This window comes from Puma concolor, chromosome A3 (assembly GCF_028749965.1).
Source record: "Puma concolor isolate L17-30 chromosome A3, mPumCon1.1.hap2, whole genome shotgun sequence".
In the NCBI taxonomy this organism is placed as follows: Eukaryota; Metazoa; Chordata; class Mammalia; order Carnivora; family Felidae; genus Puma; species Puma concolor.
The window spans coordinates 129,637,636-129,652,411 of record NC_141669.1 but is presented as its reverse complement, the minus strand read 5'-3'; the positions used below and the strand labels follow the sequence as shown (position 1 = coordinate 129,652,411).

Genomic DNA, 14,776 nt, shown 5'->3' with positions numbered 1-14,776 from the left:
CTTTTTTTTTTTTTTTTTTTAGTGTTTATTTTTGAGACAGAGAGAGACAGAGCACAAGCACAGGAGGGAGAGAGAGAGGAGACACAGAATCTGAAGCAGGCTCCAGGCTCTGAGCTGTCAGCACAGAGCCCGACATGGGGCTCAAACCCACCAACTGTTGAGACCATGCCCGGAGCTTAACTGACTGAGCCACCCAGGCACCCCACATGAATGCCTTCTGAATTTTATTTTATTTTATTTTATTTTATTTTATTTTATTTTATTTTATTTTTTTCAACGTTTATTTATTTTTGGGACAGAGAGAGACAGAGCATGAACGGGGGAGGGGCAGAGAGAGAGGGAGACACAGAATCAGAAACAGGCTCCAGGCTTTGAGCCATCAGCCCAGAGCCTGACGCGGGGCTCGAACTCAACGGACCGCGAGATCGTGACCTGGCTGAAGTCGGACGCTTAACCAACTGCGCCACCCAGGCGCCCCTGAATTTTAAAACACGTTCGAGTTTTTTGTTAGGGATTGATCACTGTTTAGACACTGCTTTCAAGGATTTAAATCACGTCTTCTGTAATTTGTTTCCCCCAAAGACAGCTAGATGTCGCTGTTTACACAGGAGCCTTTACTGGTGCAGCAGGCACTGGGGAGGGGAACACTGGTGCCTGCGAGGGGGACCTATTGGAGGGTGGATGGCCTCTGCCTTCAAGGGGGCCAATATTATGGAGAGGCATCACCTTTCACAGTGGTGTTCAGGCAAGTAAATGATAACACTGGGACTTCATAAAAGAACAGAAAGCTGGGACTAGCTTGTCCTGTGTGACATTTGACCAGGTGATGTTTGAACTGGGTCTCAGTGGATGTGTGGCAGCTCAGGTGGGGGCAGGGCGCTCTAGGCAGACGGAACAGCCTGCCAGCAGCAGTGCAGCGAGGAGTCCATCGGCCTGGGGGGTCGGACTCTGCCGTGTTTTTCTACAGAGCCCCCGTTAGCATTTGAAGGACAGGTTTTTCCTCCGCGGGCCTGGTATCTTTAGCCTCCCGCCTCACCCACTAAATGCCTGTAATCTCTCAGGTCAGTGTCATGCCTGCAGGGAGAGGCGGCACCTAGCAGTTGAGCTCCCTCGTGTGGCGCCCAACCCCAGACGGATGATGGAGCGGGGAAGCAGCTCTCGCGTCTGCATCCGCGCCCTCTGACTTTGCTTTAATGTTGAAGCGAAGAGCTGCCTCTTCTCTGCTCTGCACATAGTGGCATCTGATGCATTGGCTGATGTCCCTGGCGTGAGCAGACGTTGAGTGTTGCTTCCCGGAGTAAAGAATACTCCTTACACACCATTCCCAGAGCATGGGACAGATCTGCAAGGTAGAGAAATTAATAGAAAAACCAGTCCATCTGATTGGACTTAATACTAACTCAAAATTTCAATGATACTGTTTTAAATTGTCTGTCTTTTTATTCCCCCCCGAGACCAGAGTTCATATACACTAGTGTGGAGACTAGTTACTACTAACTTGACAAGTAACAAGTAGCCTGTGTATAAAGAAGGCAGATGCACCAGTTCTGCAGGCAGGAATAAATGGGGTTTCAAAAGATCTGCCTTTTTGAATTCATGGTTTGTAATTGCCTGATGTCTCTGTACCTTTTTTTTTTCCAGACAATTTATGAAAACCGAATATACAGCCTTAAAATAGAATGTGGACCTAAATACCCAGAAGCACCCCCCTTTGTAAGATTTGTAACAAAAATTAATATGAATGGAGTTAATAGTTCTAATGGAGTGGTAAGTTGTTTTTCCTGCCCATACTTGTTTGGGTTGAGAAATGCTTTGTGTTTACCATCAGGGGCACTTTGGCCCTCATTCCGTGTATTCCTTGGTTCTTTGATGATGAAATGCGTTGCAGTATGAACATATGCGGATTTGGGGCGAAGGCCTGTTCCCCAGCTGTATTTAAATCATCACTCATACGACACTTACTCTGGGCCAGCACCGTGCAGGTCACTTGGACATATCGGCTCATTCTATTCATGAGGTAGAGATGAGGAAACCAAGGCCCAGAGATGCAAAATCTTATCCAGGATCATACTTTTACTTCCTGAGCCTTATTTGTGGTACATAGCATTTTTTTCTGTTTAACGGCCTCGTTTTATACTTATTTTTACTACCATATACGGAAAGCCAGTGTCACTTGTCGTAAGAAGGCAGTAACAGCAACAGTACAGTAAATGCTGCAAAATCAAAGTGATGTTAATACATTCTTCCTCCGTGTGTTTCTTGCCAAAGGCTTTGCACCTTTGAGACCTGCTCTCGTTCAAAGGGAAAATCAGCAAGGGTTGAAGGGTTTTACACATTAACATCATGTGAACTAAGCCTTTGTTTTGAGGTACTCAGAAGACTTGAAAGCAGACTGGGAAGAGACGAGCCTTGTTGCTGTGTGTTCAGGGTTTAAGGTCATATCTGAATTCCACCTGAAGTCCAGAACCCGGAACTCTACCCACACTTTGGAAAATTTCCTCTGGAATTGCGAGCATAACTCGAGAGTGTGACTCTGGGGCAGTCCTTGTCACGAGAGCGTGGACCTGGGCCACCGCCTGCCTTGGCTGTCCTACTGCCCTGTGCGTCGTTATCGTCCACCAGGGTGTAGACTTGAGACAGGACAGGCTGTGAGCAGTTGCAGCAGCCAGCCCAAGAGAAGAGGCCACCGTTCTAGAGCCAGTTGGGTTGAGTCTCGCCGAGTGTGTGAGCCATTTCTCTAAAGGTGGCTCTACTTATCCAAGACTTCCTTCTCCCAAACAGAGACACAAACAGAAAAACAGACTGACTGGAGGGAGGGGATCATGCAGAGGCTCTGCGTGTCGGGTCTCATTGTGTGACTGGCACGTTCAGCTTGAAAAGTGCATTTCACTCGTGTAGGTAGCTTAACTCCAGCATGTAGCGATTCATTTGTTTGAGAGCCTGACGGTACTTTTTTCGTTTGCCTTTTTGTAGGTGGACCCAAGAGCCATATCAGTGCTAGCAAAATGGCAGAATTCATATAGCATCAAAGTCGTCCTGCAAGAGCTCCGGCGTCTAATGATGTCTAAAGAAAACATGAAACTCCCTCAGCCGCCCGAAGGACAGTGTTACAGCAATTAATCAAAAAGAAAAACCACAGGCCCTCCCCTACCCCCCTCCCATTCGATTTAAGCAGTCTTCATTTTCCACAGTAGTAAATTTTCTAGATACGTCTTGTAGACCTCAAAGTACTGGAAAGGAAGCTCCCATTCAAAGGCAATTTATCTTAAGATACTGTAAACGATACTAATTTTTTTGTCCATTTAAAATATATAAGTTGTGCTATAACAAATCATCCTGTCAAGTGTAACCACTGTCCACATAGTTGAACTTCTGGGATCAAGAAAGTATATTTAAATTGGTTCCCATCATAACTGGTGGGGCACATCTAACTCAACTGTGAAAAGACACATCACACAATCACCTTGCTGCTGATTACATGGCCTGGGGTCTCTGCCTTCTCCCCTTCTCCCCCTGCCTCCCTCCCTGCCTCCCTCCCTCCCTCCCTGCAACAGCCCTCCAGCTTGGGGTGGCTTGCTAGAGTAGGTGTGAAGGTTTCAGGTCACAGCCTGTGGGACTACTGCTGGGTGTGTGGGGGTGCTCCAGCTGCACCCCTGCTTTTTTTAAGTCTTAAATGATGCCCCCCACCACCACACCCCCCCCCCCCAAGCCATTGTCCCTTCTTCACTTTCCACCACCACCCTTGGCCGAAGCATAGATTGTAACCCCCTCTGCTCCCCTCTGAAATTGGCCTTTGGTGAGGAATTCAGGGCTCTCCCCATATCTTCTCCCCCACCTTAATCGAGGGGTGCTGCTTTTTCCTTCCTCCTCCTCAACTCCCTTTTTGTACCATCACCACCCAACACTTTCCACAATACTTCCTTGCTTTGGCCAGAAGCCATCAGGTAAGGTTGGAAAGAGTCTCTGACTTCCCTCGTTTAGTTTTGGAACCACATTTACTCACTCTCCACCAGCCTGGGAATGAATATTGGGTCCTCAGCCCTGCCACCCTCTGCTGTCATCGTCAGCTGATGCGGTTTTTTAGCTCAGGTTTTGATAAAGTGAAAAGAACAGTCACCAGGGGTACTCACACCTGCCAGCTCTCAAAGTTCTTGGTGGTTAAACTTGGAGAAAGGCCACAGAAGACACTTGTAAGCACACACGATCCCTCTGAATGAATTTTCTTTTCCTGTAATTGCTTTTGCTTTTAAAAATTGAAGAAGTTTTACACAGGGTTCTCATGTGGTCATCTTGCAATCCGTTTGGGTCTAGTTTGGAATGTGGCAACTGGAACAAAAAGAACCTTGAATTCGGTGCATACTTTGGTTTTGGTGCTGCTGTTTCTCACAGTCCTCAGCAGGGATTGAAAAAGAACTCGGTGTGCACAGCAGATCCCCGAAATTGGCGGGCTTGACTTCCTGGCAAATTGCTGCGTATTTCCACTTTTCTGTTCAGGACCACTAAATGCTGAGATGTGGATGCATACCGAAATAAAAGCGATTCATTGTGTTCTAAAGTTTTTTTTTTTTTTAATTTAGTGTTTGTGTAAAACCACCTTTTGAAGCAGCAACTATCAAGTCTGAAAAGCAATCGATGTTTCCATTAATCTTTTTCTGGGGGAAACCTTAGTTCTAAGGATTTAACATCCTGTAAGTAAAGTTTAACATAACAGTATTCCATAAGCAGCCTTTTTATTGTCAGACCATTGCCTGATTTTAATATAATAAAAAAAAAAAAAGTGTGCGTTAATATTTAAGAAGCTGTGCCCTTCTTCCTCTTGGCTTGTAATTTAGGAAAGATTTAATGTCTTGGATGCTTTGGGATTCAAATTGATGTTCCCAAAGCGGGGGTCGGCAAACCTTCTTCCACTGAGGGCCTAAGTCAGTAAATCCTTGGGCGGCTTTGTGGGCCAAGAGGCAAAATGGAAGGAAGACCCTATGTAAGTGTTTTATTCGTATAGTGAGAGAAAACAGATTCCCACAAAATTTTTTTATTGATGAAATTCAATATCTAATAATTGAGTACAATCCTTTTTGTAATGTTACAAGTCTGATGAAAAAAAAATGGAATTCTTTTTTGGGGGGGATAACGTTTTGCTTCATCAGAATTCAAAGATAGTATTCCTGATTATCAGGTAAGTTGTGAAAATCCTCCTTCACCCAGGGGCTGTACAAAAACAGGCAGTGGGCCGGGTTTGGCCCATGGTCCACAGTTTGCCAACCCCTGTCCTAGAAGATTGTAGTGAAAAAGGCGGGGTGGTGCTCTCCTTTAAGTAGCTTTGTTAAGTCCCTTGTAGTGCGTACTTACTGGCTGGATTTAGTCTATTGGGAAGGGGAAAATGGGACTTTCACATGGATTTCTGGTGCGTGAGACCAGAATTTTGTTTGACAGTTTGTCTGCTCTCTACTGTGTAAGGAGTGGAAACGTGTCTGCGGCTGTTTTTATCCAGGATTTGAACTTCCTGCTGTGGTCCCAACCGCCGGCAGGCACGACTTGAGTGTCCTGTGGCAGGGGCCGGGCCGTTCTCTTGTGGCTGCTGGGGCCAGCTCAGATGTCAGAGCCTCATCCTCCAGAAAGCACAGCCCGAGTTCCTGCCAGATGGTCCCTGGGAGTCCTGTGGAGTGAACCACTGCCTTTCAGCTCCCCTGCAGGGAGTTGGCCGGGACCCGTGTGGGTTCTTTGCCCTCCGTCCTCAGTTCCCCCGAGGGAGGAAAAGGACGGGAGGTTCTCAACTTATTTCACAATGCTGCCGGGAAACCCCAAGGCAGATTCGGGGCTGGATCTAAAGGTGACAGCTCCCGTGCGCTGTGTGGCCTCCGGAAGGAGGAGCCGTCGCAGAAGCTGGAGCGCGCACCTTTTACCTTCTCAGCGGGCTGACAAAACTGACCTCAGAGCCTTGGAAGTTCGGCTCGAGTCTCGTGGTAACTGTTTGAGTCTGATCTGCAGTTACGTGCCACGGTCATGTGCTCTGCTCTTCCTTGTTGCCGGCGGGTTTACAGGTGGTCTGCAGGTCGGGCCTAGATTTAGGGCAGGGAAGACGCGCTCGTCTGGGGGCCTGGTGTGCCGCTTCACCAGGTGGCCTGCTCGGACCTGCCGGGTCTGTGCTCTCGAAAGAAAGAAGATACATCTATTATTTTTCACTGGGTAGAACCGCGGGGTCCGCGGGTGCACGGAGGTCTGCACGGCGACCTGACAGAGTGGACGAGAAAGCACACCCTCTGATGCACCCAGAGCAAACCCGCGGTGGGTCTCCAGGACCCCGGGACCTTTGACCACGATCTTGGAGTGACGGCAGGGCCCTTGTGTGTCTTTGTCCTGTCGGGGAAGTCCTGGAGCCCTTCGGGTGGGGGCAGGCTCCGCGGTCTGCCGTTGTGTCCACCCCGGCTGTCGGGGCTCCCGGCTCCGCCTCTTGCCCTTCCGTACTCTTCCCCCGCGCCCCGGGAGCCCGTGGACGCTAAGCCACGTCCCCCTTCCTTGCTTGTGTCTGCTCCACACTCCTCATCAGAACCCCGGGAGCGATGGCTTGCCATTAGGGCTGTCCCCTTCCTTCCTCAGCCGAGGAGGAAATTCTAAGGAAGGGCAGCTTGTGAAAGCGTGTCTTTCCAGGGTGAGTCCCAATCCGCCGGGGCGGGGGCTGGACGGGCCACAGAGCTCTGAGCTGTGAGGCGTGATAACATACCCCGAAGGCCTTCTTGTGGGGATCACAGGAGGCTACCTGCCCTTGCTTGTAGTCCGAGCCTCCACTGGCTGGTGGGAGGTGACCTTGGAAGAGGGGAGGCCTAGTGCCGGAGCCAGCCTCACTGCTGCTGCCGGACTTCCCACCGTGAACAAGAAGGCACGGGCCACAAGTCGGGGTTCGGGGGTGGGTGAATATGGAGGTGCTGCCCAGTGCTCGGGATGTGGGCTCAGCGAATGCCAGCTCTTTGATTTGTAAGAGAAGCTGTGAATGCAGATTTTTAGGTGGAATCCACTTCACTCCCCGCGTAGAACAGAGACCTTCACAGCTTGTGGGCCACAGCAGAGAGCTCCGTGGACAGACGGCTCTGTCACCAGCTGCACCTTGGCCCTCCCCTGGTTGTTATCACGGTGGCCTTTGGCCCCTGGGAGGCTTGTGGTCCTGGAAGCCCCGCCCACGGGCTTACTGTGGGTCCTCAGAGCATGGGCAGCACCACCTGTAGCACAGGTGGAAGCTTCTAAGAAGCCGAGAGTTGCTGCAGAATTCACGAAAAACAGACCCGTGTTTCACGGAGTCCAATGCAGTCCCACTGTGAGACGTGCCATCGTTTTTATGTACCACGAAGACAAAAATGCTGTCGCTGTTAAATGTAAGACACTACTGATTACAAGGAACGTCCCAATTCCACAAATGTTAAGATGTGAAGGTGTCCGTATGGTCACTTGCGGCAAGGACAGAGGCGGTGGCCTCACTGGTGGTGACGGACAGTCGCCACATCGCATCCCCCGCTGAAAACACTGATGTGCAAACCTACGACGGGCCAACCCGAGCCGGAGACCCCATCTTTGCCTTTCCTAAATACAGAACACACGGACCTAGGAAGCACTTCCAACAGCAGAAAGGGAGTAGAGCGGAAGGTGAAGTTCTCTCTGGCCTCTGAGCCATCATCTCCAGGCCAGCACCTGCGTCGTGGGCCCTTCAGATCCGGTGGAAACCAGGCCTCCCTCCACTCCCCTACCTCCTTCCCACCATTTGTTTTTTAACACGACCGGGAACGTGGCCTCCACTTTGCTCTCCCCCTGCAGGTTTTTCTTCCTAAACGGGACCTGCCGAGGTCCCTGGGGAGGAGCCGTGTGCTTCTGAACGGCCGCTGAGCACCCAGTAGGCGGTGGACCCCCACCCCGCTCCCCCGGCCCTGATGGGCACCCAGGCGGTCTCTGACGTTTTGCAGCCCTCACCAGCCTTAGGGTGCGTGTGGGTGTGCGTGCACACATCTGCATAGTCAAGTCCCGGGAGTGGGCTTCTCCATCCAAGGACGTGGGCACTTAGTGTCATTTTCAAGTTGCCTGCCAAGGGGATAGCATCTCACCCTCCCATCAGCAATGTAGGACGGGTCTCTTCCCCTCCCTGTCCCTCTGATCTTACCTCTCTGCCCGCCCATCTTTGAGCTGAGTTGGCTATTCCACAGTCTCCTGCGCATTTTCTTAGGTGAGAGGCTGGGTCCTCTCAAGTTGAGAAGTCATGTTTTTCCCTCCCAACCGTGACCTCTTTGTTAGTTTTTCCTACCAGTTTGTAAGAGTGCCTTACATAAAAGAGTTCTCGCTGTCTGAGATGGACATTTGACGCATACACGGACGGGTCTGGTGTTCTTGGCAGGGTTAGCTGATGGGAGGCCACCTCCACCAGCCATCGAGGGCCCTGCGGTACAAGTAGCTCAAATTGGAAACCTTCGCTTGTGGTCAGCCGGGGACGTTTTCAGTCCCTCCTCAAGGCCCGTCCGCCTCAGGGTCCTGTAAATGAATAGGGGTGAAGACAGGCATGCGGCCCACAGAGCGGCTTTCTGACACCACCCATCGTTTGCTGCGTGACGCGGGTGTGTGTCCTGATGTGTCCTGACGTGTCCTGCCCCCGGCAGTGCTTGGAAGGGCACAGACTTCGTGCCGATGGGTGGGTGCACTAAGAAACTTCTTGCTTCCAGAAGCCGGCTCTCACATCCACCGGTACCTTCCCAGCCCAAGTCGCCATCACCTCCCTGGGCCCCCCCCCCACCCCCCCAGCCCCCACAGGCCATTCCCCACACAGAAACTCAGCCTAGAATGCTCGTCACGCTCTTCTCTGTGTGGCTGGCTCTCCATCGCCAGGATAGCGGCTCGTTTATATCCTCCCAAGAGAGGCTTTCCCACGCCCTGTCCTCCTTTGGGCACAGCACCCGCTTGTGTTTTGTTCTGAGCAGTTACTAATATCTAACAATATCTTCAGTTATTCTTCTTTCCCTCCTTGGAGCGGACCTCGTGCAGGTGAGGGCCTCATCCGCTTTATCCCATGCTGTGCCCCCCATACCAAAAAGCAACGCCAAAGCTGAAACCCGTTAAAAGAGCACGTGAGTTACTCCCCAGAGCTGGGCCTGGGCCTTCCTCTCCCGGCCATGGACAGCGATAAGGGAAGGGCCTCGATGGTCCGTGAGGCCTTGGGCTGCCCCTCCATGAACTCACGGGGTGATGTTTGGACAGCAGGGTGGATGGGTGAGTTGGTGGAGGGACTGGCTGAGTTTGGTTCCAGGGGAAGCTTGTAAGTGGTTGTGTGGATGCAAGCATAGGAGTGAGGAGAGGTGAGATCTTCACGTAATGTATCCCACGACCCCAGCGACGAACCCCCGGGGTCAGGAGTCAGGTGGGCCAACCCCAGCTCATCCGTCTACCTGCTGTGTGGCCCTGGGCAGCCTCCTTAACCTCTCTCTGCCTACTTCACAGGGTTATTCTAAGGAGTACTGGAGGTTTTACGTGTTGTGGGATTCTCACAGTCCTCAACACACAGCAAACCCTCGGGAAACGTTAGCTCCTGAACGCTGAGCAGAACAGGAAAGAAACTTCCCAGGTCTGCGGACATTTGTAACGAGTTCCGGCTCAAAGCTACGCACCCGGCATCGGCCAGCAGAGGGCGCCCGCGCGCTGCAGACCGAGGCGCGGGCTCTGGGGCCACACCTCCGGTCCCAGCCAGGCCCCCACCTTGACAGATGTGGCCTCTGGGCAGGGAGGGACCACTTCAGAGCAGGGCTCTCAGGAGCCTGCGTGCATTTGGCGAAGGGAGACTTGCAGAAAACACGGGGGGGGGGGGGTGCAACCTCCCCGCCCCCCCCCCCCCCATACCCGGAGGAGCTCTACCCCAGCTACACCCTTGCTGCCTCTGGCTTCAGGGGTCGCAAACCCAAATGCTTCAAAGGCTTGATGGGGGCCGCTGCGAACTGGAAAACTGACATATTCAGCTCTGGAATATGGACTCAGGGTGGCCACATCTTTTGATTTTTCAAAAGAGAAGCCAGACCTCAGTATTTAGTAAAGAACCTCAATTTTTATGGTGGCAATGGATTAAAGGCTTTTTTTTTTTTTTTTTACTTTTAACCACCAGTTGCCACCTCTGAGCCACCTTGTATCTTTGTTAAGTTTATTTTTGAGAGAGAGAGAAAGCTTGAGTGTGAGTGGGGGTGGGGCAGAGAGAGAGGGAGAGAGACCGAATTCCAAGCAGGTTCCTCACTGTCAGCACAGAGCCTGATGCGGGGCTCGACCCCGAGAACCATGAGCTCATGACCTGAGCCGAAATCAAGAGTCTGACGCTTAACCGACTGAGCCCCCCAGGCGCCCCCGAGCTACCTTTTAATGCTGCCTTTAGATAAAACCACGTCCCTCCGCTTCCTCACCTGCCCACCAGCCGCCCTCCTTGTGGCTTCAGTTTGCTGGTCACCCCCCCTCTGGGTTCGGTTAGGAGCCGCACCCCATCCCTGAGCTTTCCCAGTAGAGCTTTCATTCACTGGTTCATTCCTTCGTTTGTTCCTTCGACAAGCGACAAGCATTAACTGCATGCTTTCTACCTGCTGCCTGCTTGCTGGGGACACAGCAGGGAACAAAACAACTCCTGCCTTCGTGGAGCTGCGGACTGAATAAGGGAGACGGACCACAGATAAGGTCATTTTCGAAACATTAAACACAAGTAAAGGAACAGGATGGGAGGGCAGCACTGAGCAGGGAGGGCCTCTGTGAGGAGGTGATTGTAAGTGTGTGGAGGAACCGCTGTGCCCAGAGCCTGGCAGTGTGGACAGTTCCAGGTAAAAGAAACAGCAAGAGCAAAGGCCCTGGGGTGGGAAGATGCAAACGTCCACGGTGCCTGGCCCAGCGCAGGCATTCTGTGAACAGATGAACAAGGAGACACAGGGATGTGCTGTGCCGGGTCCCGTGCTGGGCACAGGGGAGGGTGATGACTGATGAAGAATGAATGAATGAATGAATGAACGAACGAACAGACCCAGGGCTTGCTGGGGTCCTGCTGCTCCTGCCCTGGATTCATTAGCTCTGTCCCAGGCCTTTCCCTCACATGCGCTGGCCTCATATGCAGCCCGGCTGGGAAGGGTTTTCCATTTCTAAGGGCCCTTGCACAGCCCCAAGACATCCCCCACATCTGCCCTGAGCCCCCTTTTCTATGTTCTAGAAACAGGCTCAGAGTCCGCATGGGCTTGTCAAGGGTTCCGAGAGCATCAGGCCGTTCCTCAGAGAAAGGCAGTGATCTGGGGCCACAGAAGCCCTCACCCCCACCCTTGTCCTGTGTTGAAGTCCAGCCTGGATGAAATGAGATCTTTCCTAAAAGGTAGCATGTTGGTGCATCCACTCATGAGTGAGGCCTAGAGAGAGGACAGGTCTGACACTGGTTCATTCAACAGATGTTGGGAGGGCTTCTGCGCCAGGCCTTGGGGTTGCAGGACAGGCAGGATAGGGCAGAGAAGCCCCTTGCCCTCACCCAGCTGTCGTTCCAGGCACAGGAGACATGGGAAATAATGAGTCTATAAGGCAATTTAACTACTGGATCGGGGCGGTAAAAACAGCACAGTGAGCTGATGTGAGACGAGAAAGGGTGTGGGGAGAAGATCTCTAAGGAGGTGACATCTGAGCTGAGTGCAGGTTAGGGAAGGAATTGGCAGAGGGAGCTGAGGGTGCCAATGTCCTGAGGCTGGCATGAGTTTGGTGGGATGACAGACCGGCAAGGAAGCCAGTGCGCCTGGAAGAACGGGGTGACCTCACGAGGTGATGTGAGGATAAATGAGACAGTTCAGAAAAGGGTCTGGAACACAATACCTCAATCATCCTCCCCAGGTCTGGGCCTCGGGACCATTCTAGGAAAGGCCATGAGGTCTTTCGGGCCCTATCTGTGGCTTATAGGGTCAGTAACCCCCTCTGTGCGCCCAGGTGCCCCCACCAAGGCCTGGGGGATGAGAGTGAACACCGCCTGTCGTGAGGTGGTCCCCGAGCTGCGCCCCAGTCTATAGCAGTGGCCTCCCCTCCCCAGGACCTGCCCCTTGGTGGCCACACCCCAGCCATTCACAACTTGGGGGCACCTCCCCCGGCCTGGTCCAAGTGCCAGCCATCCTGGGTCACCCCGACCTGACCGTTTGACCTCGCTGAGCCTCAGGCAGGGCCGCCACCTGCCCAAGCCAGGCCTGCCTCTCGCCTCCTCACCCCACCCCCACAGCGGTTCTGGCGCCCAAGCCATGGGTTCCTTGGAATGTGATTATTTTTCTTCCCAGATAATTCAGGCCAGAAGACTGGGCCGGCCACTTCCGGCCACACTGACCCCACTGCCTTCCTGATCTTTCTTTCCACTAACTTGACACTGTGGTCAGAGGCCTAAAGCCAGACCCAGAAGCCCCCTTGCCTCCCCTTCTTGCCTGGCCCCTGATCAGCACCCAGCTCTGGGAATCTGACTAAACACCAGGACCCTCAGCTGCCCCTTTCCCACAAACCCCAACTGAGAACATGCTGACCCAGCCGTGGCATCCAGCAAGTATTATACTCTACAGTTTATAGAGTGATTCCAAATCATAGAGCTCCCCAGGGCTCCCCAGATAACCCACAGATGTGTCAGCATCCACACCTCCAGATTCATTCATTTAACAAGTATTTAATGAGCACCTACTGGGTGCCAGGCTCTGCCCCAGGCCCGGGGGATATAGCAGAGAACAAAACAGGCAGAAACACTTGTCTTCATAAAACTGACATTCTGGGGGGTGGGGGGTGACCACGGAGGGGGGTACAGGAAGAAAAAATAAGTAAAAACTCAATTATGTAGCATATTGGTTGGCAATAGATGCTATGGTGGAAAATAAAGCAGGGTAGGCAGATGGGGGTGATTGGCGTGGGGCAGGAAAGGCCTGCTATTTGAGAAGGTGGCATTTGGACAAAGACCCGAATAAGACGAGGGAGTGAGTCACGTGGATCCTGGGGGGGGGAGGGGGCGGAGAGGAATGTTCTAGGTAGAGGAAACAGCCAGTGCAAAGGCCCTGAGGCAGGAGCATGTCTGATTTGTGGCAGGAACAGCCAGGAGGCCGGTGTGGCTGGAGCAGAGTGAACGAGGAAGATAAGGGAGAAGATGAGGCCCGAGTGACAAGGGACACATCATGCAGGGCCTTGTAAAGATTTGCCTTTTTTCTCTGAGGGAGACAGAGACTGTGCAAAGGAGGAACAGGATGTGACTCGGGTTTTCTCAGTCCTAGCTGCATGCAGAGGACAGACCATGGGGGTGAGGGTGGAAGCAGGAGACGCGGAGGTGACAGAGACGACCAGGGTGCGGAGGGAGGAGAGGACGGGGCTGCCGCAGGTGTTCCCAGGGCACCGGGTAAGAAGTGACTGGACGGCGGACGCCATGCTTCACTGGTTCAAGACGGACATTGTTCCACACTGTGCACCTCTCCAGTCGATTTCCATGGCCTCTCGGATTCACGGAAACCAGACTATTGGGGTAGTGGAGCACACGGGGTGGGCGCGGGGGTCGGGGGGGGGGGGTGGAGCAGAGACCCCCCCCAGCTCTGGACCCAGCCCAGGGAGGCCGGCGTTGACTTCTCCTGCCCCGGGGGAGGCTCGGAGGAGCCAGTTTGTGGGGGGCCATTCAGCACTGGGTATATTCCACTGCGTGCAATGCCAGACGGAGGGGTCAAGGAAGCTGGCGGGTCCAGAGCTGAGGGAAGAGCTGGGACTGGGGACAGATGCCGGGGCTGAGGACAGACGGCTGCAGTGGCCCGTGTCTGAGCTTCCCAGAGGCAGCATGGATGAAAAGAAACAGGGAGGCCCGTGCTTTCAAATTAGGAAAAGGTCTCCTTCCTATAGGCACAGCCACCTGGGCCGATGGTCTGGGAGTCATCGACAGCCTCTGCCTCTCCCTGTGGGTGCAGCCCTGCACTGGTCGCTGAGCACAGATGTGACCGCACCCCAGGCCCCACTCAGCCCTCTGCTCCATGACCTTGGGGTCTTCCTGTGTTAACAGGATAAAACTGAGGCCCAGAGAGGCTGAGTGACTGGCCCGAGATCACACAGCTCTGAGCCACAGTGAGATTCACTCTGACCAGTGTGGCCTTGAACCAGTCATGCTGCCATAATTACCTGCCCCCCACCCCCCACCCCATGACTGTCAGCTCCTTGACCAGCCTGGTGAGGTCAGTTTATTCAGCGCTGACTGAATAAATCCTGGTGCCTGAAATACATCACACCCCCCATATCACTTTTCTTCCCCACCATCCTGTGATGTTGTCGGTGCCCCCATTCTACAGATGAGGAGACTGAGACTCAGAGAAGTTAAGTCACTAGTGTAGTGTGGCCCACGAGACCTGGGATCTGAACCCAAACTGTCTTCGTCCAGAGCTTTCCCTCTATGCCCCCCAGTGGGGCAGGGGAGCCAGGTGACCCAGGGACTAAGGATAACAATCAAACCTTAAGAGCCACCTTCTGCAAGCTGGGCACGTTACAAAACTGTCTTCCCCCAGCCCTAAGAGGCAGGGACTACTTATCAAGCCCATTTTATGGAAGGAGAAACAGAGCCCTAAAGGGAGTCCATTGGCCCCTAGAGCTCCTGCTGCCCCCTCTGACCCTAACTTTCCCAAAGGCCCGGAGGTGGTGAGAGGCCAGCCATGCTGGGTGACCTCGAGCAGTTTGCTGGCCCCTGAGCCTTGGTCCCCTCAGCCTGACCACAGACTGTGACTCAGAGCCCTGAGTCCCCCCACCCCCCACACCCATCACCACCGAGAAT

General features: G+C 53.1%; 1 protein-coding gene across 5 annotated transcripts in view; it reads left to right on the top strand.

Annotated features, from left to right (window-relative positions):
- Positions 1-4,555, top strand: part of UBE2V1 (ubiquitin conjugating enzyme E2 V1) — a 31,727-nt gene extending 27,172 nt beyond the window's left edge. For all 5 annotated transcript variants that reach the window (XM_025932044.2, XM_086702472.1, XM_025932047.2 and 2 more), the window contains 2 exons: positions 1,642-1,767; positions 2,974-4,555. In XM_025932044.2, coding sequence (XP_025787829.1) covers positions 1,642-1,767; positions 2,974-3,120 — 273 coding nt within the window. In that variant the 3' untranslated portion in view covers positions 3,121-4,555. The remainder of the gene's footprint in view (positions 1-1,641; positions 1,768-2,973) is intronic.
- Positions 4,556-14,776: the final 10,221 nt, after the last annotated feature.